This window comes from Dendropsophus ebraccatus, chromosome 13 (assembly GCF_027789765.1).
Source record: "Dendropsophus ebraccatus isolate aDenEbr1 chromosome 13, aDenEbr1.pat, whole genome shotgun sequence".
Lineage (NCBI taxonomy): Eukaryota > Metazoa > Chordata > Amphibia > Anura > Hylidae > Dendropsophus > Dendropsophus ebraccatus.
In genome coordinates this window covers 24892176-24917136 of record NC_091466.1, presented here as the reverse complement: position 1 = coordinate 24917136, position 24961 = coordinate 24892176, and the positions used below count along the sequence as shown (strand labels likewise).

General features: G+C 44.8%; 2 protein-coding genes across 2 annotated transcripts in view; both read right to left on the bottom strand.

Annotated features, from left to right (window-relative positions):
• Positions 1-14897, bottom strand: part of LOC138770348 (jeltraxin-like) — a 359857-nt gene extending 344960 nt beyond the window's left edge. Inside the window, exon 1 of the mRNA XM_069949393.1 lies at positions 14890-14897. The gene's annotated coding sequence lies outside the window, so the exon portion shown is untranslated. The remainder of the gene's footprint in view (positions 1-14889) is intronic.
• On the bottom strand, positions 1859-23428 carry LOC138770347 (jeltraxin-like). Its single transcript, XM_069949389.1, has 4 exons — positions 23299-23428; positions 12292-12331; positions 11272-11330; positions 1859-2609 (listed from the first exon to the last, which is right to left on the bottom strand). The coding sequence occupies exons 3-4, from the start codon at positions 11324-11326 to the stop codon at positions 1981-1983; spliced, it is 684 nt and encodes a 227-aa protein (XP_069805490.1). The 5' UTR covers positions 11327-11330; positions 12292-12331; positions 23299-23428; the 3' UTR covers positions 1859-1980.
• Positions 23429-24961: the final 1533 nt, after the last annotated feature.

The window sequence follows — 24961 nt, the reverse complement described above, 5'->3', positions numbered from 1 at the left end:
TGCTATTTCCCTCAATTTGGTAGATCAGGCAGGCTTCAATTTCTCTAAAAAACAGTGTCGTTATAAATCGAGTGTAATTTACGTGCAAATGTTCAGCTACTTTGCCCCCCCCCCCCCCCAACCTGACAGGAGCCCACAGCCCCCCCCCCCCCGGGACATCCAGACTCCCCCCACCCCCCTGGCCGCCCCATCTGCATCACAAGTTCCAGCAGTCCCATCCACAGCACAGTTGAAGCAAACCATCTACTTTACCTGACACTATTATGTTACAATCCTTGGGTTCATGGAGCCCTTCCGAGTGAAAAAAAGGAGGGGGGGGGGGGAACAGGCATATCTCGTGATGAAACGGGTAGCTTCAAGGAACTATTTTATTGAATATGAATTGTTCTGAAGTGAAGATATTGTTTGTTATATTAATGACTTGCATTTTTCCAGGGATGCTTTAAGATAATATTAAGCAGCTAACACATTGGGGGAGATTTATCAACCACCTTTCATTTTCCAAAGAGTCTGTGAGAAATATGAATGAAAGAAATCCTGTCTTCAGTAGGGTCATTGGGGCCCTTAAAGGGGTTATCCAGTGCTACAAAAAAATGGAGACAAGAGAGGGACAAAAGTGGCCATGTTTTTGTAGCGCTGGATAACCCCTTTAGACTATTTTCACACTGCGTATGAATCCGTCCATAGATCGTACGCCGCCTTACATGTGCGGCTGAAACTACGGGCGTGGGAAAAATAGACATGCGGCCGGATGCGTACGAACCGCGAACATACGCCCGTAGTACAGTTATGCTTCCCTAGCTTGTTTCGAAGTGATCTGAGGCAGGTCATTTATTTGGAAATCTTCGCCCAGCCCCGTAAACCACACAGAACCTTTTGGATCGAAAAATCAAGTTCAATTTGGCTGAAATAAGTATTTCGTACGGGACCGCATGGGAATCCACGGCCGTGAGTTTCAACATTTCCGTCTTTAAACAATGGTCTTGTTCATTTTTTACGGCGCCGTATACAATCCGGCCGTAAGCTAATACGTAGTGTGCATTATGCGGATGTATATCGTATACTTTCAAGCGAACACATCAACCTCAAAACTACGTGCATATATTCGCAGTTTGCACTACGGACGGATTTATACGCAGTGTGAACATAGCCTTAAAGTAGACTGGCTCTGCTAGAATGGCAAGCCAGAACTCCCCCCCCTTTATTGCTGTTTGGCCGAGTGCTGTAGACAGACAGCTGGGGATCTCACAATATCCGTGAATCCCAGTGACCTAGCACTTCACCTCTGATTGTTTTAGTCCTGTGATTTAAAGAAAACTGTGGCCATCTTAACACCAAAAAGTGTGCTTTGTGCCTTCATTTCATTGTTTTTATTTATTGTTGTTGGAGTGGTTTCAAGGGAAAGCGGGGGTCCATCCCATATCCAAAAGTCAAGCAAATATGATACATTTTCAGATCGCCCACATTTGAAGATACATTGCCCACCTCCATAGCCACTCGGCTTAGCATCTGTCAAGACTTAAAGGGAACATTCTCAAGAGACTACTTTTTTTTAGATTTTCTTCGCTGATCTTTTTTTTTCTGAATGAAAGCCAAAGGCAGCAGTGCATTCATCAAGGTGGATACCCACTATGTGAACACAACCTAAAACCATCTCATTACTGCCCCCTCATTCACCCATTCTTTACTGTACTACATGACCTTTCTTTGACAACCCACTCTGTATGAAAAATATTAGCCTTAAAAAAATTTCTCCCATGACTTGAAAAAAGGGCAAGAAAACAGAGTCTGCTGTAAGATAGGATTTAATAAGAAGTTTTGGATACAGTTTACAAGCGATACACGTAATGTATGCTTAGTAGAGATGCTGTAAATATAGTGCAGGAATATAGTGCATAAATAAAAACTGGAAAACAGTATATATGATTATAGTATCAAGTCAGGCTAGATCCATCAGATGTATCCTGCTAGAGAAGGAAATTAGGTGGACTTACATTGCCCCATATGATAGGACTGATGAGTCAAGGTAAGAACCTTCCCTTTGACTGTGTATGATCCACCTACCCAGCAATAGATATTTCCACATAAAGTAGAACATTCATTCAAAAAGGACTTTATATCTTTCAGGGGCAGAACATAATCCCACATGTTGACATCACTTAATTCCCCTACAAAGCACTGATTCTGATCAAACCCACCACCAAAGTTTTCCTGCTCCTGCCCAAGGATGACACTGATCTTAGGTCCTAATGGAGTTTTGCTGTTACTAACCCTTCTGGGGTATCGCTTGCCATTGATCCACAGTTGGACCAGTCCTGTCCCAGAGTCCCAGGTGACACAAGTGTGTTTCCAGTCTAGAACCTCAGGATCCACCCTGAAGTAAATATCCTCATTATTTATGGAGATAGAAATTTGGTTTGGAGGTATTGGAAAAATAAGGAAAGCATTGTCCAGGTTTTGCATAGCTAAAGAGAAAAGAGAATGGCCTCGGGTAAGCTCAGAGTAGGAGCGCAGACATACAGTAATTTGTCTCAGTGTTTTCGCCACAGGTTTCAGAGTCATATAGTCCGTAATTGATTGCTTCGGAAAAAGCATGATGGTTTTATCAGCTAAAGAAGTAAAATAATAGGATATTATTAATAATAATAATTAACATTTTTATTATTATCATCACAATCTTTAATAACCCACATTATTAAAGGGAGTCTGTTACTAGGTTTATGCCGCCTTAAATGAGGACAGCATAAAGTAGTGACAGAAATGCTGAACAGATCAGTGTATTACTTCCATCATTTTGTTCAGCAGTTCTCCTAATATGCAGGAGAATAAGATTCTTGCCACATCCCTTCCCCCGCCCTCCAGTTTCTGATTGACAGGTGACTGCCTATACACAGCATGGATAGATAACTGCCAATAAGCAGCTGGGGGGCGGAGTTTTCTGCTTCTCATGAATATAGAGGACTATTGGTCTCATGCACATAATGGAGAGGACTACTTATTGTCCATGTTATTAAGGAGGATATCTCTGGATCAGCCGCACAGAACAATGTAAGTGATACATCATTCTGTACAGCTTCTCTGTCACTAGTTTATGTTACCCTTAGATAGAACAGCAGAAACCTACTGACAGAGTCTCTTTAAAAATATCATCATTACCTTTTCTCAGAGACTTATCTGCTGTGAACCTGCAGCATCAAACACCCAAGCTCTGTGGGGTCATTCAAGTTATCACTACTGTGGACCATGGGTGCCTAGTGGTAAATACGGCCTGGACAGCCCTAAGACCCAAGCTACTGTATAATATAAGACCTATAAGCACAGACTAGGCTGTTTTCTAGGGAGAGAAAAAGGAGAGTCCCAGCATGCGGCCCATTAAAGAGCCACAACTCTAAATACGAAGAAGAGGCACCTACAGGTGGGTCCGATAGTAAGCAGGTTTGTCTAATCTAGAAAGGGAACATGTAGGAAGATCAACATAGGAAACAGAAAAAAAAGAATAGAGCGAAGGAGAGCTGGAAAGGTTAAGGAGAAGGGGAGAGGAGTAGTATTAAACCCTGACCAAGGAGACCACATCCCATTCCGTTATGGGAAATTCGCAAAAGGATGGTTTAGAACATCACACGTGAAAATAAAGTCTGGAAAGCAGGCTCAACATCATTTTAAAAAGGCTGAGTACAGTATATTTGTGTTTCTCTTATGCCAGGTACATGACATGCAAGATATCAGAAAAAAACGTAGTAGCGTCGTACTACATGTAATCTATGGTTCAGGGAAGAAACAGAGTGCTGCACCTCACACCTATGGCTGATACTAGTGCCCCTAGGCTAAATAAAAAACACATCAGAATTTTGTGTATGAATTGATCAAGCCATACTGCCCCATGTACCTCGTGCCGGTATCTGATACACATGGGTCCCTACACTAAGTCCACACCGTGCCAGTCAGTGGCCACCAACCCCGCAGGCACGCACAGTCAGGGAACGGGGGCCATGGGACGGCCCTGCGACCCCCATGCCACAGGACCAGACCCACAAACACCACACCAGAACCCGGCCAGCACCGCCGGCGGAGAAGGTCGCCCCCAAGCAGCACAAGTCTGGATGAGGTATTGCGCTCACCATAGCTGCAGCAGACAGAATGGGAAAAAACAGGAGGGATTAAAACCATGTGCACTCAGGTGTCTCCTGCTAAATGCGGTCATGTGGGTCTCACCAGGAGGAGTGCAATACACGGAGAAAAGAGAGAAACAAAATGCGGTTCAGGGAAGAAACAGAGTGCTGCACCTCACACCTATGGCTGATACTAGTGCCCCTAGGCTAAATAAAAAACACATCAGAATTTTGTGTATGAATTGATCAAGCCATACTGCCCCATGTACCTCGTGCCGGTATCTGATACACATGGGTCCCTACGCTAAGTCCACACCGTGCCAGTCAGTGGCCACCAACCCCGCAGGCACGTACAGTCAGGGAACGGGGGCCATGGGGCGGCCCTGCGACCCCCATGCCACAGGACCAGACCCACAAACACCACACCAGAACCCGGCCAGCACCGCCGGCGGAGAAGGTCGCCCCCAAACAGCACAAGTCTGGATGAGGTATTGCGCTCACCATAGCTGCAGCAGACAGAATGGGAAAAAACAGGAGGGATTAAAACCATGTGCACTCATATGTATAACCATGTGTAATACCATATCCATACTTGTGTCGTTTGGGGGCAGCCTTCCCCGCCGGTGGTGCTGGCTGGGTTTTGGTGGGGCTTTTTGGGTCTGGTCCTGTGACATTGGGGTTGCAAGGCCGTTCCTTGGCCTCCCTTTCCTGCATGTGCACGCTTTGCGGGGTTGGCGGTCGCTGACCGATATGGTGTGGAGTTAGCGTAGGGACCCGTGTGGACCAGAGGACCTGCGCGGTGGTACACGGGGCAATATGGCTTGATCAATTCATATACAGACACTCTGGTGTTGATTTTTAATATAGGCCTAGCGGCATTAGTATCAGCCATAGATGGGATGTGCAGCCGTTCCTTTCTCTCCAGTTTCCGTGTTTTACAGTTCTCCCTCTCTGAACAGCTCGCACTCCTTTATAAGACCCACATGACCAAAATTAGCAGGATATGCCTGTGCTCACATGTCTGGACCCTATGTCTTCCCCATTCTGTGAGAGCAGCAATGGTAAGTGTAATACCATATCCATACTTGTGTCGTTTGGGGGCAGCCTTCCCCGCCGGTGGTGCTGGCTGGGTTTTGGTGGGGCTTTTTGGGTCTGGTCCTGTGACATTGGGGTTGCAGGGCCGTTCCTTGGCCTCCCTTTCCTGCATGAGCACGCTTTGCGGGGTTGGCGGTTTGCTGACCGACACGGTGTGGAGTTAGCGTAGGGACCCGTGTGGACCAGAGGACCTGCGCGGTGGTACACGGGGCAATATGGCTTGATCAATTCATATACAGACACTCTGGTGTTGATTTTTAATATAGGCCTAGCGGCATTAGTATCAGCCATAGATGGGATGTGCAGCCGTTCCTTTCTCTCCAGTTTCCGTGTTCTACATGTAATCTATGTTGCCTTATTCTAACTACTGAGAATGTTGCCACCATCTTAAGATCATTCTGTGAAAAGGCTGCAAGCATAGAGCAATGCAACTTTATTAACACATGGGTGCACACTTATCAATGTGCGCCCCTGGTGTACACCAAGGAAAAGGGGCAGGTTTACTAAGAGACATACACCCAGGGGCGCCGCAATGATGAGGCGACCTGAATCGTCTGCCTCAGGCGGCGCCACCAGCTGTCACCATGGGGGCGGCATTCAGTGGCAGATTATAATATGAGCGGTTCGGGCGGCCGCCCACATTATCATCCGCCACTGACTGTACCCAGGGCCGCTTTAACCAGAGGGCACATGGTGCACGTGCACCGGGCCCACTGGTTAAAGGGGCCCCCCCCGAGCAGGCCGGCCGTTGCTATGTGCGACCAGTGCGGTCGCACAGGGCTCCGGCCACCAGCCTGTCAGGGGGGAGCGCCATGGATGGGTAATCTACTTACCCCTCCATGGCGCCCCCTGCAGGGCCCCCCCCCCGTCCGCCGCTGCCCCCGTCCGCTGCTGCTGCGGCGCTTCAGCGCTGCAGCAGCAGCGACACTGACAGAGAGAGAGCCATTGGCTCCCTCCCTGTCAGTCACTCACTCTTGTGGCCGCACTTCCTGCGGTCACAAGAGGCCGCGCTCTCCCTCTAGCGGCCGACGTCACTGGAGCGTCGGCGCGAGGGTAAGGGGAGTGCAGCCTCTTGTGACCGGAGGAAGTGCGGCCACAGGAGGGAAGAGAAGAGGAACGCGAGGACCCAGGTGAGTAACAGTGTTTGTTTTTTTCAATGTTATATAGCAGGGGGAGCTATATACTACGGGGGGGGGGGGGGGGGGGGGGCACAGGGGGCTATATACTATGGGGGGGCACAGGGGGCTATATACTATGGGGGAGAACAGGGGGCTATATACTATGGGGGAGAACGGGGGCTATATACTATTGGGGAGCACAGGGGGGCTATATACTATGGGGGAGCAGAGGGGAGCTATATACTGTGGGGGAGCACAGGGGGCTATATACTATGGGGGAGCACAGGGGGCTATATACTATGGGGGAGCACAGGGGGCTATATACTATGGGGGAGCACAGGGGAGCTATATACTATGGGGTAGCTATATACTATCAGGGAGCACAGGGGGGCTATATACTATGGGGGAGAACGGGGGCTATATACTATTGGGGAGCACAGGGGGCTATATACTATGGGGGAGCACAGGGGGCTATATACTATGGGGGAGCACAGGGGGCTATATACTATGGGGGAGCACAGGGGGCTATATACTATGGGGGAGCACAGGGGAGCTATATACTATGGGGGAGCACAGGGGGCTATACACTATGGGGGAGCACAGGGGAGCTATATACTATTGGGGAGCACAGGGGAGCTATATACTATTGGGAAGCACAGGGGGCTATATACTATTGGGGAGCACAGGGGAGCTATATACTATGGGGGAGCACAGGGGAGCTATATACTTTGGGGGAGCACAGGGGGCTATATACTATGGGGGAGCACAGGGGGCTATATACTATGGGGGAGCACAGGGGGCTTTATACTATGGGGGAGCACAGGGGAGCTATATACTATGGGGGAGCACAGGGGGCTATATACTATGGGGGAGCACAGGGGAGCTATATACTATGGGGGAGCACAGGGGGCTATACACTATGGGGGAGCACAGGGGAGCTATATACTATTGGGGAGCACAGGGGAGCTATATACTATTGGGAAGCACAGGGGGCTATATACTATTGGGGAGCACAGGGGAGCTATATACTATGGGGGAGCACAGGGGAGCTATATACTATGGGGGAGCACAGGGGAGCTATATACTATGGGGAGCACAGGGGGCTATATACTACTGGGGAGCACAGGGGGCTATATACTACTGGGGAGCACAGGGGGCTATATACTATGGGGGAGCACAGGGGGCTATATACTATGGGGGAGCACAGGGGGTTATATACTATTGGGGAGCACAGGTTAGCTATATACTATTGGGGAGCACAGGGGCTATATACTATTGGGGAGCACAGGGGAGCTATATACTATTGGGGAGCACAGGGGTCTATATACTATGGGGGAGAGCACAGGGGGCTATATATTATGGAGAGCACAGGGGGGCTATATACTATTGAGGGGGAGCACAGGGGGGCTATATACTATTGGGGGAGAGCACAGGGGGGCTATATACTATTGTGGGAGAGCACAGGGGGGCTATATACTATTGGGGGAGAGCACAGGGGGCTATATACTATTGTGGGAGAGCACAGGGGGGCTATTTACTATTGTGGGAGAGCACAGGGGGGCTATATACTATTGTGGGAGAGCATAGGGGGGCTATATACTATTGGGGGAGAGCACAGGGGGGCTATATACTATTGTGGGTGAGCACAGGGGGCTATATACTACTGGGGAGAGTGCACAGGGGGGCTATATACTAATGGGGGAGCGCACAGGAGGGCTGTATATAACTGGAGGAGCACATGAGGGTCTATATACTACAGGGACACCTTTAAAACTATGGAGGCACAGAGGGGTGTAACTATGTAGGGGTACAGAGGGGTGTTACTACTGTATAGGGGTACAAGGGACCTAACTACTGTATGTGTTGGAGCCTAAAATATTTGTCTGGCAGATTCTGGAGAGAAGATTCACAGCCAGGAGAAGACTTCAAGGTGGCCCTGGCTGGATGGAGAGAAAAAGAAAAGGTGACAGACTCTGATCGGAGAAGACGCCTCCGGTGAGTCACTGGATGTAACTTCACTCTGTTATAGGCTTGTACTGATAGGGGTCATGGTGTGGCGGTACTATGTAATGGTATCAATGGTGATATCTTTCTGTTTTGTTTAGTGCAGTTTTTATGTAATATGTAATCACTGAATGGTGGAAATAGTGTTATACGGTAACTACTGTATGTATTGGGGCTCTTGATACAGTGTGGGGGCAAATTCAGTACATTATACAATGTGCAGAAAGGTAAGGGGGGGCCCACTCTTGAGGGCTGTGCACTGGGCCCACCAATGTATTAAAACGGCCCTGACTGTACCATGTACTGGAGCCCCCCCGCCCCCGGGCAGTATCTGTAATGAGATGCTGTGAGCGGGGGAGACTGTATTCATAAGCGCCGCGCTGTACTAAATCAGCCGCGCGGTGCTGATACTACAGTGCGGCCCTTATGAATACAGTCCCCCCCGCTCCCAGCATCTCATTACAGATACTTCCCGGGGGCGGGGGGGCTCCAGTACATGCATTCCACGTCCGTGATCCGTCAGGATCACGGAACGTGGGAATGCAGCCTTAGTCCCCCGGCTGATGTGCGGCTGCCCGGGGTGTCCCGTCCTGTCCCCGGCAGCGCGCGCATCAGAGAGCTCCCCGTGCGCCGGAAGTCACAGGCACAGGCGCACGGGGAGCTCTGTGATGCGCGCGCTGCCGGGGACAGGATGGGACACCCCGGGCAGCCGCACATCAGCCGGGACCAGACCAGAGAGGCTCGACGGGGGAACGGAGGGCAGGTGAGTTGTGTGCTGTTTTTTGTTTTTGTTTTATCTGCTGTGCAGGGGGGGGGGGGGGGAGAGGGGGACCATCTATAAGGTAGGGGGGGGAAGGGGGCCATCTATAAGGGAGGGGGGAAAGAGGGGGACGATCTATAAGGGAGGGGGGAAAGAGGGGGACGATCTATAAGGGGGGGGGACCATCTATAAGGGAGGGGGAGAGGGAAGAGGGGGACCATCTATAGGGGGGGGGGCATCTATAAGGGAGGGGGGAAAGAGGGGGACCATCTATAAGGGGGGGACCATCTATAAGGGGGGGAGAGAGGGAAGAGGGGGACCAACTATAAGGGGGGGGAAGAGGGGGACCATCTATAAGGGGGGAAGAGGGGGACCATCTATAAGGGAGGGGAAAGAGGGGGACCATCTATAAGGGAGGGGGGAGAGGGGGACCATCTATAAGGGAGGGGGGAGAGGGGGACCATCTATAAGGGGGGGAGAGGGGGACCATCTATAAGGGAGAGGGGACCATCTATAAGGGGGGGAAGAGGGGGACCATCTATAAGGGGGGAAGAGGGGGACCATCTATAAGGGGGGAAGAGGGGGACCATCTCCTAAAAGATCAGCACCCTCCTCTCCTGACATCCTCTGTGCTGCTGGGACTTCTCCTATAGGATTAGCACCCTCCTCTCCTGACATCCTCTGTGCTGCTGGGACCTCTCCTATAGGATTAGCCCCCTCCTCTCGTGACATCCTCTGTGCTGCTGGGACCTCTCCTATAAAGTCAGCCTCCTCCTCTCCTGACATCCTCTGTGCAGCAAGGGACCAAACATTATGTTTATTGGGGACAGCAGTGGGGGGGGGGCAGTAGTGGATTATAATGTGGGCGGATTGACGGGGGGGGGGGGGGGGCGTCATTCTATAGTTCGCCTCGGGCAGCAGAGAGGCTAGAATCACCCCTGCATACACCTCTTAGTAAATCCGTCCGGAAAAAGGGCAGGGCTTTACTTAAGAATCTTGATATAAGTCCCCCATAGGCTTGCATGGAAAAAAACACTAAAAATGGAAAGTCTCTTTGTAAGAAATATTATGTATATATAAATAAATATATATATATATATCTAGAGTATAGATAATAGGTATATATACACACCACCCTCTTACTGGGTCTAGATTCGAGGTTGGGCCAGTAAATGAAATACAATAGCGAGTGTAAAGTAAATCACATATTGTCCGAGTGGAATACTGATTTTATATTTGTTATAAAAGTTGTACAGTCATATAAAAGAGCAGAAAGAGATAGGAATTATGAAAATACAATACAAATACAATATAACCACTAAGGAATAACCATTACTACAGAAAACTAAATATTACATTAATTCCAACAACAACAATTTCAAGCATAGTTACCGCACACTATCAGCCTTTAACCACACAGGTCTCCATCTCCTTCAGGTCTGGTCTCCACTTCCTGTGACCTCCCCTTCCTGTCCTGCTCCTCTCCTTCCTGTCCTCCTTCCCTCCTGAGCCATGTTTTTATGCCACATCCTCCATTGTTTTGTCCCTATTCTCACAGACGTGTTGTCTCCACCTCGTTGGCCCAAAACCCTTTGATCACTACAGAGACAATTTGCCAGTTGGTATCACAGTGTTATCTTGCATCTGTAAACACTCTACCTGTGACACCAAGTGACTATCTGATACGAGAATCTCGGCCTACAATGGGTATTTAGAAAATATACCCAAGATGGCCGACTATAAGATATATATATTTCCTAAGGTCCATTTCTTACATCTTGTTCCACCCAGTCCCCTCAAGGCCTCAGGGAAGAAATCCTATTTGTAATTGGGAAATTGTGAGTGGTGTTTTGTAAAGGAAAAAATGAACTCAAAGTGAAGGTGAAGAATGTGAACTTACCTTCAAATCAATGTCCCTCCAAACTATTCCAAATTTGATTTGTTTTTTTTACCTGTCATATACTAAACATTTCAATCCCACAATGGGACCATTTTGAACTTGAAAACAGTCTCCATTGTGGCACTGACGCATAGCGTAAACCTAATGGGTGAATAAGCCATCCATGTTTGGAGTATTTTGGAGTACTGTACTTCTTTTTTTCCATCTGAGATATTGGTTTATGCAGCTTATATAATTATTATTATTACAGATACAGTACAAGATATCTATTAAACAGTCATTCACCTTTTAGCACAAGAAATCCAGAGAAAAGCACAAGCAGAATGAAAATTTCTTTCATTTTTCTGCAGAAAAAAAGTCAGGATAAATGTTTTTATTATTAAAATATTCAAATATTGTATATAACTTTAAATAACATCTAATTTTAAAGCCATGATATAGTATTTTCAGGCAGCACAGTTATTTCAAGCTGTGGTTTTTATGAGACCAGTTGTATTATTTATTGGTACCATTTATTGTACCAAAAACTTAAAATAAAATTAAATGTTGAATACGTTATCTGGTGCAAAAGTGCTTTAGTGGAACTGCAAACTAAAAAGCTGCTATACTTGTCTACCCTGCTTCCTTGCTTCTGCTGCTCTGACGCCTCCTGGCCCCAAAGCCGTCCTCCTCTTTTAGGTAACTGTGATGTTTGGTGTAAGGAGTATCTGTTCACTCTGCCCAGAAAATAGAAGAGCAGTTCTTGCCTGCACAAACATCCCAGTAACCAGAAAGAAAATGACAGTAGAATGGATCGGGTGGGATCAGAGCAGCAGTGGTGGGGGAGTGGGGCAGGTGAGTATAGCAGTCCAAGCAGTTACACTAAAACCCTTCTATGCCTAAAAAAAAAAATAACAATAAATTTACACTGAATAACTTAGGAGTACAGGCATCGTGGCCTTCACCAGGAGCCTAGCTGCCATATTAACCACTTTCTCCATGGGAAGCTGTGGCAAATTGGATGACAGAATCTAACTACCTATATGCTGTCATTGCTATTGACTGTGGCATCTAGGGGGTTAAACTGCTAAAACACAGCCAACACCTGTCAGTGTCTGGCTTAACTCCTCACCCTGCTTGCTTTTCCCTGCCTGACACTGTAACATAAAAGTACTGCATGTAAAATATTTGGAATGAGTAAATCTATGCATTTTTGTCCATGTTTTAAGTGCTTAATAAACTGTTTGTGAATATAGGCTTATATTTAAAGAGTTTATTATAAAGTAGACAAACTGATGTAAAAAGAAAACACATAGGAGAAATTACCTTGCCTTCGATCCAAAAATGACCTAGAGTATATAAGCGACTGTAATTAAAGAAGTATATTTTATTATATTTAAAAAAAAGTAAAAGCCAAAGGTTAAAGGATTGACATCATACTCCACTATAATACTCCATATGTAATTGCAGGGGGAAAAAATAGTTGACCCAATTGGAATTACCTGGATTTCTGCATTGATTACTAGTATATGTAGTTTGTTATCTAAGTTTACCTGCTATGATCACTTTAAGGCTATGTTCCCACACAGTATTTTTGCTCAGTATTTTGGTCAGTATTTTGCAATTAAAACCAGGAGTGAATTAAAAACACAGAAATATATGGTAACACACTGTTAAAATTCAGTTATTCGCTTTAATGGCAAATAACATCAGTTGTTTTAAAATAACAGCAATTATTTGCCATTAAATGATGGCCATCCACTAAATTTGTGTCAAAATAGCCTTTCTGTGTTTTCAATCCACTCGTCGTTTTGGTTGCAAAATACTGAACAATATACTGTGTGGGAACATAGCCTTAGAGATTAATGGAAAATCCTAAAAAAATGTAGAGAAAGAGCCCATTGGTAACAGCAGAGAATGGATAAAACTCTACAGATCCCACAAACTTCAATAACCTCTGCTCATGTGTTCACCATTACAAGAACTCAGACCAACAATAGCCTGTCTTAAGTTTACCTAATGTCACGACCTGCAGCATCATGCCATGCAAGATGGTCTACACAAAATGTTCTCACTGGTTTCTCCAGCAAAGACGTGGTTAATCAGACCCATCTGTGTTTCCCACACTTTATTTATGTTTCGTATGCCCTATCAGGATCTGCTATGAAAACAGCCCTTTGCCCTCGGAAATGTTGGAGTGCCTGTTCAGTGAAGCTTATGATCTGATTACATCCAGATTATGTTCCAGTGTAGTGGCTGCCCCAAGTCATTTTGCTCTAGTGCATCTGAGTTCCAGTTGTGTCCCACCTGCTGTACAGTGTCTGGGTTCCTGTTGTGTCCCACCTGCTCTACAGTGTCCGGGTTTGGTTGTGTCCCACCTGCTCTACAGTGTCTGGGTTCCTGTTGTGTCCCACCTGCTGTACAGTGTCCGGGTTTGGTTTTGTCCCACCTGCTGTACAGTGTCTGGGTTCTTGTTGTGTCCCACCTGCTCTACATTATCCGGGATTGGTTTAGTCGCACCTGCTCTACAGTGTCTGGGTTCCTGTTGTGTCCCACCTGCTTTACAGTGTCTTGGTTCCTGTTGTGTCCCACCTGCTCTACAGTGTCTGGGTTCCTGTTGTGTCCCACCTGCTCTACAGTGTCCGGGTTTGGTTGTGTCCCACTTGCTCTACAGTGTCCGGGTTCCTGTTGTGTCCCACCTGCTCTACAGTGTATGGGTTCCTGTTGTGTCCCACCTGCTCTACAGTATGCGGGTTTGGTTGTGTCCCACCTGCTCTACAGTGTCTGGGTTCCTGTTGTGTCCCACCTGCTCTACATTGTCCGGGTTTGGTTGTGTCCCACCTGCTCTACAGTGTCCGGGTTTGGTTGTGTCCCACCTACTCTACAGCGTCTGGGTTCCTGTTGTGTCCCACCTGCTCTACAGTGTCTGGGTTCCTGTTGTGTCCTACCTGCTCTAGTGTCTGGGTTCCTGTTGTGTCCCACCTGCTCTACAGTGTCTGGGTTCCTGTTGTGTCCCACCTGCTCTAGAGTGTATGAATTCCTGCTGGGTTCCACATGCTCTTTATTATGTAGATACATTATGGGTTCCTGTTATGTCCCACCTGTCCTATAGTCTCTGTTGTGTCCCATCTGCTCTACAGTGTCCAGATTCCTGTTGTGTCCAACTTGCTCTACAGTGTTCAGGTTGCTGCTGTGTTCAATCTGCTCTACAGTGATTGGGTTCCTGTTATGTCCCACCTGTCCTACAGTGTCCGGGTCCCTGCTATGTCCCACTTGTTGTTCAATGTCTCATTTCTTCCTGTGTTCCCCCTGCTTGTTCCTGCTGTGTCCCACCTGCTCTACAGTGTCCATGTTAGCGCTGTGTCCCACCTGTTCCTCACTGTCTTGTTCATTCATGTCTGTTGTGTCTGGCTGCCAACTGGTGGCCACTTTGGTGACTGTGACCTGTGATAAATCATGGCCCCAGTCTCACTAACACTAACTGAATAGCAGCCTTTGAGGATACACAACCGGTCTTTTTTTTTCTTGACAAACTCGGTGGGGTGTGAATATGAGAATATATATATATATATATATATATATATATATATATATATATTTTTTTTTTTTTTTTTTAACTAACAAATATTACTAAAGCGCTGTCCATTATTTATTAGAATGGACAGGACGGATGACATTCATCCTCAGCGCCCTGCGCCCTATAGGGTTATATCAGCAGGTTTGATGCTTCTAACCTGTTTATTGTCTCTACCTCCACACAAAATGTAATAAAATTTTAAGGGATAAATTCCTTGCATATCTGTATGCGGATGTACCAGTGAATTAACTATAATACTTTAAACAATATACAGTACCATTATAATACTGCCCTGTAGGACTGGATACATTTTTCCTCGCAAGATGTTATGGGGATGGATGTCTTACCTTCTCCTCTATGTCAGAGCGATTTCTGTGTGTTAAGCAGATGCTGTTTTTATATATATATATATATATATATATATATATATATATATATATATATACATACACATTATGGTATGCCAATAGAAATCTTACCAAACTTTTGTGTAAGTCTAGAGTTGCAATAATTCTGATAGCAGTTATGGGAAGTTACCTAAACTTTTTTTTTTACATAATACATGTATCTGTTTATTCATGTTCTACATATTATGTGCCTTACTATTATTACATTATTAAAGGACATTAAAATGTAACAATAAACAATTTAAAAAAATCCATTGTTGGTGTACATCCCCTTACCACCTACTTCTTGTAGAACACCAAGAATTTCATCTAAACAGTATGAACCCACCTCATGTCAGCAAAGTTTGGAGAGAGTCATTGAACTTTCAAGTGACCCCCCACAAAAAAAATAAAAATCTATCTTTGGTAGTTTCAAAACTGGGATAGGTAATAAATTATTACCTATCTATCTATCTATCTATCTATCTATCTATCTATCTATCTATCTATCTAAAGAAAAGATCAAGCAGCACTGGATGGTGGAAGTGTGGGTGCCAGCGGATAGTCTTTGGCTTCAGACTTAAAATATATAGAACAGGATACTCCACGGCACACCAATCTTGTGAAAAGAACTGTGGGTATTTATTTAAACAAGGTGCATAGTACAGCAGTGCCTTTCTTTCTGCGCTATATGGATTGCTGTACTATGCACCTTGCTTAAATAAATACCCACAGTTCTTTTCACAAGACTGGTGTGCAGTTGACAAAGGCATATGGCCGAAACGCGTTCTGCTGTTCACACTGTTACGGTTTTGGAACCAAATAAAATTATGAGATGAATATGGTGAGTGCCGGGATTTCCATTTGATGTCTCAGCTCAAGGACCTTCCCACTCAGGAAATCACTTATTAGCTGTCTCCAATTAACTGCAATAGAAGGTCTTCCTGGCGGCGGCAGGCGGCAGGGGAGTGAGGAGAGTTTTAGGGTGCATTAAGACAAAGCGATTATCGGTGAAAGATAGCATTTGAGCGATAATTGGCTCATGTCAACACAGCGAACGATCAAGCCCAATTGAGAAATTGTTCATTGCAGATCGCTTTGTCCAAACAGTCTTTTAACCTCAGATGACATTGGACATACCGGTATGTCCTGTACTATGAAGCGAGCTCTGGAGTGGAGCGCTCTTCATAGCAGGTGGGGGCCGGCTGCAATCAGTAGCCGGGCCCTCACAGTTAATGACAGGCTGCAGCGATCGCGTTGCAGCGTGTCATTAACCCCTTAATGCCGCAAGAGGGTCCCGATCATTTTACCAGACCGCTGGAGGTCTCTTACCTTCCTCTGTGCGGTCCGATCGGCGCTCTGCTCATTGAGTCTGCCCCAGGCAGGCTCAGTGAGCAGAGCGCCTATTACACTGATCAATGCTATGGCATTGTACAGTGTATGCAATCTAATGATTGCAGGTAAAAGTCCCCCAAAGGGACTTAAAATGTGTAAAAATAAATGAATAAATAAAAATGCCTTTACAAACACCCCAAAGCCCCTCCCCTAATAAAAGTTAAAATCACCCCCTTTCCTATTATATAAATAAAACATATAAAATTAAATAAAAATATTATTTACCGTAGCGTGCGTAATTGTCCAATCTATTAAAAAAATAACATTTGTCATCACGAATGGCGTAAACGAACAGAAGGGAAAAAGCGCCAGGATAACAGATTTTTTGTTACATTTCATATAAAAAAAAATTCTATAAAGTGATCAAAACTTCCGATCTACAAAAATATGGGAGAGATCATGGCGCAAAAAATGACGCCCTATACAGCCCTGTAGGTGAAAAACTAAAACTGTTATAGGAATCACAATAGCCCCATTGTATTAATAATTTATTGCAAAAAAAAAAAGGATTTCATTAAAAAAAAAAAAAGTATATATGTGTTCGGACTGACCTAAAGAATAATGGTATCATGTCGCTTTTACCATATAGTGCATTACGTAGACACAGGAACCCCCCAAACATTACCATATTGCATTCTAATTTTACGATTACACCAATTTATATCTTCATAAATAATATATTTGGGATTCCGTCATACATGTTATGGTAGAATGAAAGACGCCATTACAAAGTACAACTATTCCTGTAAAAAACAAGCCCTTACACAGCCTGTAGATAGAAGAATGAAAGTGCTAGAGCTCTTAGAAGGGGAGGAAGAAAAAACGAAAACGCAAAAATGAAAATTTGTGCGGTCCACTGGGTCATTTTGGGCCTGGTCCTCAAAGGGTTTCAAAGATTCATCCTATGGTCCGTTTAGACGGAGCGATAAATCGCCCAATCAATCGTTTAACGATTTTGAAGCAACGATTTGGTTGTAATGCCGATCAGCAAATAGACAAAGAGATAAATCATTTTTATGATTGTTTTAAGATCGCTTAAGGCCACCCCACACTAGCATGAATCCTTGAAAGACTATTTAGACGAAGCGATCTGCGATTTATCAGCAAACGACCAGCGATGAAAACATGTTGAAAAACCACGCTGAACGATTTTTTGCTCCTTGCTTGATCGGCACAAGCCGATTATCACTCAAATGCCATCGTTATCGTGAAAATTTGAACGATAATCACTCAGTGTCAACAGACCACTAGTGTGTGAGATGGCCTGAAGCGATTTTAAAACGATTGTAAAAACAATTTTTTTGCAACGAGTTAGCACTTTGTCTAAACGCTAAAAGGACCATTACATGGGACGATTATCGGGCGGAAAATCGGTATATCGTTAGAATTGAAATGATAATCGTTTTGTGTAATTGCAGGCAACGATCGAAAAATTGTTCATGTGTCTTTGATTGTTGATTTAGATCTGAACCTAAAATCATCGTTAGTCATTCTCTCTAATCATTCGCTGTAATTCCACATTTGTGTAAACAGACCACTAGTGTGTGGGATGGCCTTAAAGGGGTTGGCCACTTTATGGTAAAATTGTTCAGTGTACAGTATTAGTAGGTGTACTCACTGTATATACTGACAGCAGCTCCCTGTGTACTTTAAAGAGCTAAAATCAGGCTCCCTTCCTCCAGGCTGGGCTGCTCTGCTATGTGGTGTTTTGGTCCATAAGATGGCTTACATGGAGGAGCATGTGACCAGGCCCCGCCCCCCAGTGTCCACCACTGAGCCTGTATATGTCTATGGATGACACTGGGGGCGGGGCATGGTCACATGCTCCTCCATGTCGGCCATTTTATAGGCATAATCACCACAGAGCAGGGCAGCACAGCCTGGTGAAGGGGAGTCCTATTTTAGCTCTATGAGGTACACAGGGAGCTGCTGTCAGTATATACTTACGGGGGCTGGGTTCACACTATGTATATTTGAGGCTGTATTTGGTCCTCATGTAAGGTCCTCATAGCAACCAAAACCAGGAGTGGATTGAAAACACAGAAAGGCTCTGTTCACATAATGTTGTAATTGAGTGGATGGCCGCCATATAACAGTAAATAACGGCCATTATTTCAATACCACAGCCGTTGTTTTAAAATAACAGCAAATATTTGCCATTAAATGGCGGCCATCCACTCAATTACAACATTATGTGAACAGAGCCTTTCTGTGTTTTCAATCCACTCCTGGTTTTGGTTGCTATACAGCCTCACAAATACAGCCTCAAATATACATAGTGTGAACCCAGTAATACTTATACTTATACTTACCAATACTTTGTACTGACCTATTTTACTATAAAGTAGCCAACCCCTTTAAGCGATCTTAAAACGATCGTAAAACCGATTTATTGCTTTATCTAAACGCTCATCGGCATAAAAACCAAATTGTTGCACGACTGCATGAGCATATCCAATGAATAGGAGAAGTGATTACAAATGTATTTAAATGGCCACACGATTAATCAAACCATACTAAGACTCTGCAAACGAGCACCGATCTGGCTGGTACCATTGTGTCCATGCTTGCCTGCATATCAGGTCATGTAAAAGGACCCTTAGATAGAAGAAAAATTCTCTAGAATACCCCTTTAAAGCAGGTACCCACAATCTGCCCCCCCCCCCAAAGTGCTTGTACTGATGGATACCTGTTCTTAATCTAAGATCTGTCCTTGTGTCTGTTCTGAAGGTGATGCAGTTATTGCCCTAAAGAAAGCTTTTAAACTTGCAGCTCTGTGTCAAATTGGCATGGCTCAGAGTGTCTGTGCCCTAGGCCTGCACCACCTCTCACCTAATCCTCACTTGTCTGAATACTACACATAGGCTGGTTAATGCAGTGTTCAGACAAGTGGTGATTAGGAGAAATGCTGCCTGGGGCATTCCTAATGATGAAGAGGGTGGGGAGGAAGGACGGAGAGCATTAAATAGACACTAAGGGGGAGGTTTATCAAAAGTTGTAAAATTTAGACTGTAGGTGTAAACTGGGCCCACAGCAACCAATCACAGCTCCTCTTTCCTTTCACCAGAGCTGGAAGCTGAGCTGTGATTGGTTATTGTGGGCAGTTTGCACCAATCTAAATTTTACACCCTGCAGCCGAAAGCATCCGAGTGCTGAGCCGGGATCAGCGCCATTTTGGCGGAGACCCCGGCCGGCACCAGTAGACACCAGGTAAGTGCTACATCTGGTAATCGGATGCAGCTGTCATCTTTGACAGCTGCATCTGATTACTGTATTAGCGGGCAGGGCGACCGGACCGTGCCTGCTAATACCCGCGGTCCCGGGCTACAAGCGGCACCCGCGGCGACCCCGCTCTGAACACCTCTTGCGGGCGCATGACGTACGGGTACGTCATGCGATCTTAAGAGGTTAAGATTGTTATGAGAAAGTAGCAGCTAAGTTTGGGCGTATAGCGTTTCTTAAACACAAGCTATGGAACTGCTGGTAGAAGAAGGCGTGTATTTTGTTATTGTTTTCTTTTTCTTATCTATGCTTATCTATAACAAGACACTTACCGCTTAATTAAACAGAAGCTTTTTAGCTTGAACACAAAGTTGTCTCATGTGTCCTTTCTGACAGGCAGACTGCAGCTGCCTCCGCTCAATAATTTGACTGCACTCAATTATACCTGTATCAGGTGTTGATACCTGAACTTATCATGAGTAATGTAACAAATAATGTTTATAATCTTTATAGTTAAAATAAGGAATCACACACAAAAAAAACAGGGTGGCAATCCTGGAGTGTCAGCGCCAATCATGCAATGCATCAAAACAAGGCCTGGATGCAAAGAACATGTACTGTACATGTGCAGTACAAATGGCCATGGCCTAATGACATTAGCCAAGTGGGTAGTTTTATTATCATTATTATTAGTCCCATCACAGGAGGGATTCCTTTCAGTAATAGGTGTCCAATATGTTTTACTGAGAAGATCGGTCTGCTTATGCATTCTTCCATATGCATAAGTAGGCGTGAGCATCAGAGATGGAGGGCCATAGCAAGATAAGAGCGGTGCCGGGAAGAAGAGGTACTGAAGGTGGCTACTGAAAGATATTAGCAGCTTCGTATGCACTTTATTTAAATAGCACCACCATATTCTGCAGTGCTGTACAGATCTTGTCATCAATGACAATTTCTGTCTGTGATGGGGTTTACAATCTAATTTCCAAATTCACACTATATATAGGGGCTGTGTGCTGCGGGTGAGTGCTGCCGGGAGGCTCTGGACACAGGGGGTGAGCTCTGGGCTGGGGGTGACCGGGTGGCTGCTGTTAGAGAGGGATGCAGTCACAGCTGCGCTGATCACTGTCTCCCTCTGTAACAGCAGCCATCCCCTCAGTGTTCTCAGTCACTTCACTGTGCTGGGACTGAGGACACGTGGGGGCCAGGAGCAGGGAGCGGTGTCGGGTTGGACTGAGGTCTGATGATTCTCTGCAATCCGTGGAGGTGAATGCAGCTGGATAACAGCAAAACTGTGCAGAATCTATAATAACTGTATATTGGAAAGATGGAAAGCTACGGGTGGGCAACGTATTAATGCAAAAATAATTTTGGGGGGAATACCCCTTTAAAACATTAGCAGCAATTTTCCAAATTTTCTGTATAATTTCAAAATCAGATATTTTTAGGGACCTGTTCAGGTTCAAAGTGTATTTGAGGGGCCTGTATGTTAGAAAGCCCCACAAAGCACCCCATTTCAGAAACTGCACCCCCCAAACTCTGCAAAAGCACATCCAGAAAGTTTTTTAACCCTTTAGGGGAGTCACAGAAATAAAAGCAAAGTGTGTAAGAAATTTGAAAATTTTTATTTTCTGTGCAGAGATTTTATTGTAATCCAATATTTTTCATAATGATAAACCTATTAGCAGAGAAATCCACCCCAATATTGATTGCCCCGTTTCTGCAGTTTATAGAAATACCCCATATGTGACCCTATTGCGCTATTTGACGCAACCACAAGCCTCAGATATAAAGGAGCGCCTAGTGAATTTCAACGCCTCCGTTATATTTGGTCATTTTTGACTGTACCATTTCAGGTTGGCAGAGGCTCTGGGGTGCCAAAACCGAAAAAACACCCCTAAAGGGACACCATTTAGAAAACTGCACCCCTCAAGGAATGTAACAAGGGGTGCGGTGAGCATCTGGACCCCACAGGTGCTTCACAGATTTTCAGAACAATGTGGTGTAAAAAAGGAAAAATTCTATTTTTTACACTAAAATGTTGTTCTAGCCTTCATATTTCATTTTTACAAGGGGATAAAAGGAAAAAAAAAACACCAAACATGTAGCGCAGTTTCTCCCGAGTACGGAAATACCCCACATGTGGACATAAAGTGCCAAGGGGGCGCAGGACGAGCCTCCAAAGGGAAGGAGCGCCAATTGGCCTTTGCAAGCTGGATTTCACTGGAATGGATTTCAAGGGTCATGTCGCATTTACAGAGCCCTCGTGCTGCCAAAACACTGGAAACCCCCCACAAGTGACCCCATTCTGGAAACTACACCCCTCAAGGAATCTAACAAGGGGTGCAATGAGGATATGGACCCCACTGGTGACGGGCACAAATGTGGAACAATGTGACGTGAAAGGGAAAAATTTCATTTTTTCACTTTCATGGCACAAATGTGGCCGTCATCAAGGGGTCCATATCCTCACTGCACCCCTTGTTAGATTCCTTGAGGGGTGTAGTTTCCAGAATGGGGTCACTTGTGGGGGGTTTCCAGTGTTTTGGCAGCACGAGGGCTCTGTAAATGCGACATGGCGTTCATCATCCATTCTGGCCAAATCCAGCCTTCAAAATCCAAATGGCGCTCCTTCCCTTTGGAGGCTTGCCCTGCGCCCACATGGCGCTTTATGTCCACATGTGGGGTATTTACGGACTCAGGGGGAATTGCTCTACACATTTTGTGTGTTTTTTTTCTCTTTTAACCCCTTGCGAAAATGAAAAATTTAAGGCTAAATCAACATTATAGTGTAAAAAATGTAATATTTCATTTTCACGCCATATTGTTCCACATTTGTGCCCGTCACCAGTGGGGTCCATATGCTCACTACACCCCTTGTTACATTCCCTAAGGGATGTAGTTTCCATAATGGGGTCACTTGTGGGGGGGTTCAACTGTCTTGGCAACACAGGGGCCTTTTAAATGCAACATTGTCCCTCGAAATCCATTCCAGCCAAATCCAGCCTCAAAAAGCCAAATGGCGCTCCTTCCCTTTGGAGGCTTACCCTGCACCCGCATGGAGCTTTATGTCCACATGTGGGGTATTTCCGTGCTCAGGGAAAATTGCTCTACACATTTAGTGTTTTTTTTTTATCTTTTAACCCCTTGTGAAAATGAAAAAATCAAGACAAGACCAATGATTTAGTGTAAAAATTAAACATTTTTTACACTAAATGTTGGTCTAGCCTTGATTTTTTCCTTTTCCACAAGGGGTTAAAAAAGAAAGTGAACACAAAACGTGTAGGGTAATTTCCCCTGAGTACGAAAATACCCCACATGTGGATATAATGTGTCATATGGGCACAGGGCAAGCCACCAAAGGGACAGAGCACCATTTAGAGGCTGGAATGGAGGATGGAGGCCATGTTGCAATTACAAAGCTCCTGTGCTGCCAGGACAGTAGAAACCCCCGACAAGTGACCCCATTCTGGAAACTACACCCCACAAGGAATCCAACAAGGGGTACAGTGAGCATATGGACCCCACTGGTGACGGCCACATAAGTGGATACGTTTATACGTGGATACGATACGTTTTTAAATAATATTAATAAAAATAATTTTTATCTCACTTTTACCCCCGAGTAGAGTCAAACAGAGATACACTTTTTAGACTTAACCATCTATATCCAAGATAATCAAATTTTAACCAAAACTTACTATAAACCAACCGACAGCAATAGTTTCATCGACAGAAATAGTTGCCACTTACCGAGCTGGTTACTAAACATCCCTAAGGGCCAATTCATTAGAAATTGTACTTTAAAAGATCAATATATGAAGGAAGCAACACAACTTCAAGAAAAATTCGCCTCCAAAGGATATGAGGTTGCAAAAATGCGACAAACTGCCCTAGAAATAGGGGAGAAAAATAGAGAAGAATTTCTGCAAAATAAAAATACAAGGATAGAAGACAACATAGTGACAAAAGAAAACGAAAAATACATAAAAATCCCCATTATCACCACATATAGTAAAGAGAGCTACAAATTCAGACAAATAGTACAAAAACACTGGGACATTTTAAAGAATGATAAAATAATTGGAGATAAATTGTCTGAAAAACCCAATTTTATTTTTAAAAAGGCGCAGAATCTGGGAAATATAGTAGCCCCCACTGTAAAAAAGCAAAACAAAGGAGGGGAAAGCAACAGATTAATACAGGGATATTTGGGGGAGAAAAATGGTTTCTTTCCTTGTAAAAGTTGCAAACCATGCAGAACAGCGGGTAAACAAACTATAATCACTTCAATCCAGGAAGGAGATATGACAGTTCAAATCCGCAAACATATTACTTGTAAAAGCAGAGGAGTTATATACTACATCAAATGCCTGTGTGGAAAATTCTACATAGGAAGGACGAAAAGATCATTAAATACACGTATCACAGAACACATATACAATATCGAAAGGAAATTCATGGGCCACCCTCTATCTAAACATTTTGCGGAGCAACATTCCGGATCTTTTCAACATGCACAATTTGCAGGAATAGAGATAGTGGTGCCGAATTGGAGAGGTGGTAATTATATCGAAAAAATGTCTAAGACAGAAACAGAATATATTTTTAAATTCAACAGTCTCATCCCTCACGGTCTGAATGCGGATTTGGAACTTTTTGCGTTTTTAAATTGAATGTTCTTAGATCAATATGTGCGTTTTCTGAAGGAAGAAGGGAATGTTTCATATAAACAGGTTGCAATTAGAGTGAGATATATGTATTATACTGCGAGTCAGACCATAGCGGTATTATATAGCGATATTAACCTATATATGGATGTTTGTTTATTCATTCTTTTTATCCCGTTGAGAGAACATTGAAAGAATCATAAATTAAGAACTCACAACGGATTACAAGTAACAGCAAAGGAGAAATCAGCCTTTTGGTGAATACTACTCACCCCAACATAACTGATAGGTAGAGTAGTCAATATAAGGAGGAAGCATTGGAGTCCGCACCATCTCTGACGAGGGCGACCGTAAGCTCGCTGAAACGCGTTAGATGTTTTTTTCCCCACATCGGCCTCCGTATCCACCATAGTGACGTCACTGAATTGTGGATTCCCCCTGATCTACTCTACCACGCCGGGTGTCAGGTAGTAGCAGAGCCGCCGGCCGGGGCTCGCTCCCAACCCCGACAAAAAGAACTTCCACCTCTCCCTTCAACTTTCTGGACGATATCTTCTTTACAGTAAAACTGCAACGTATGGACATGTGAATAAGACATCACCACGGCGCAAGACAGGTAGGAATAACGACATCACCTAAGCAGTCATATATAGCACTATATCAGTGCTTTGTACTTCGAGCATCTACTATTTCACAATACAAACCTGGGATATTCACCTATTTTTCAGCTATAGCAACCCTCTATA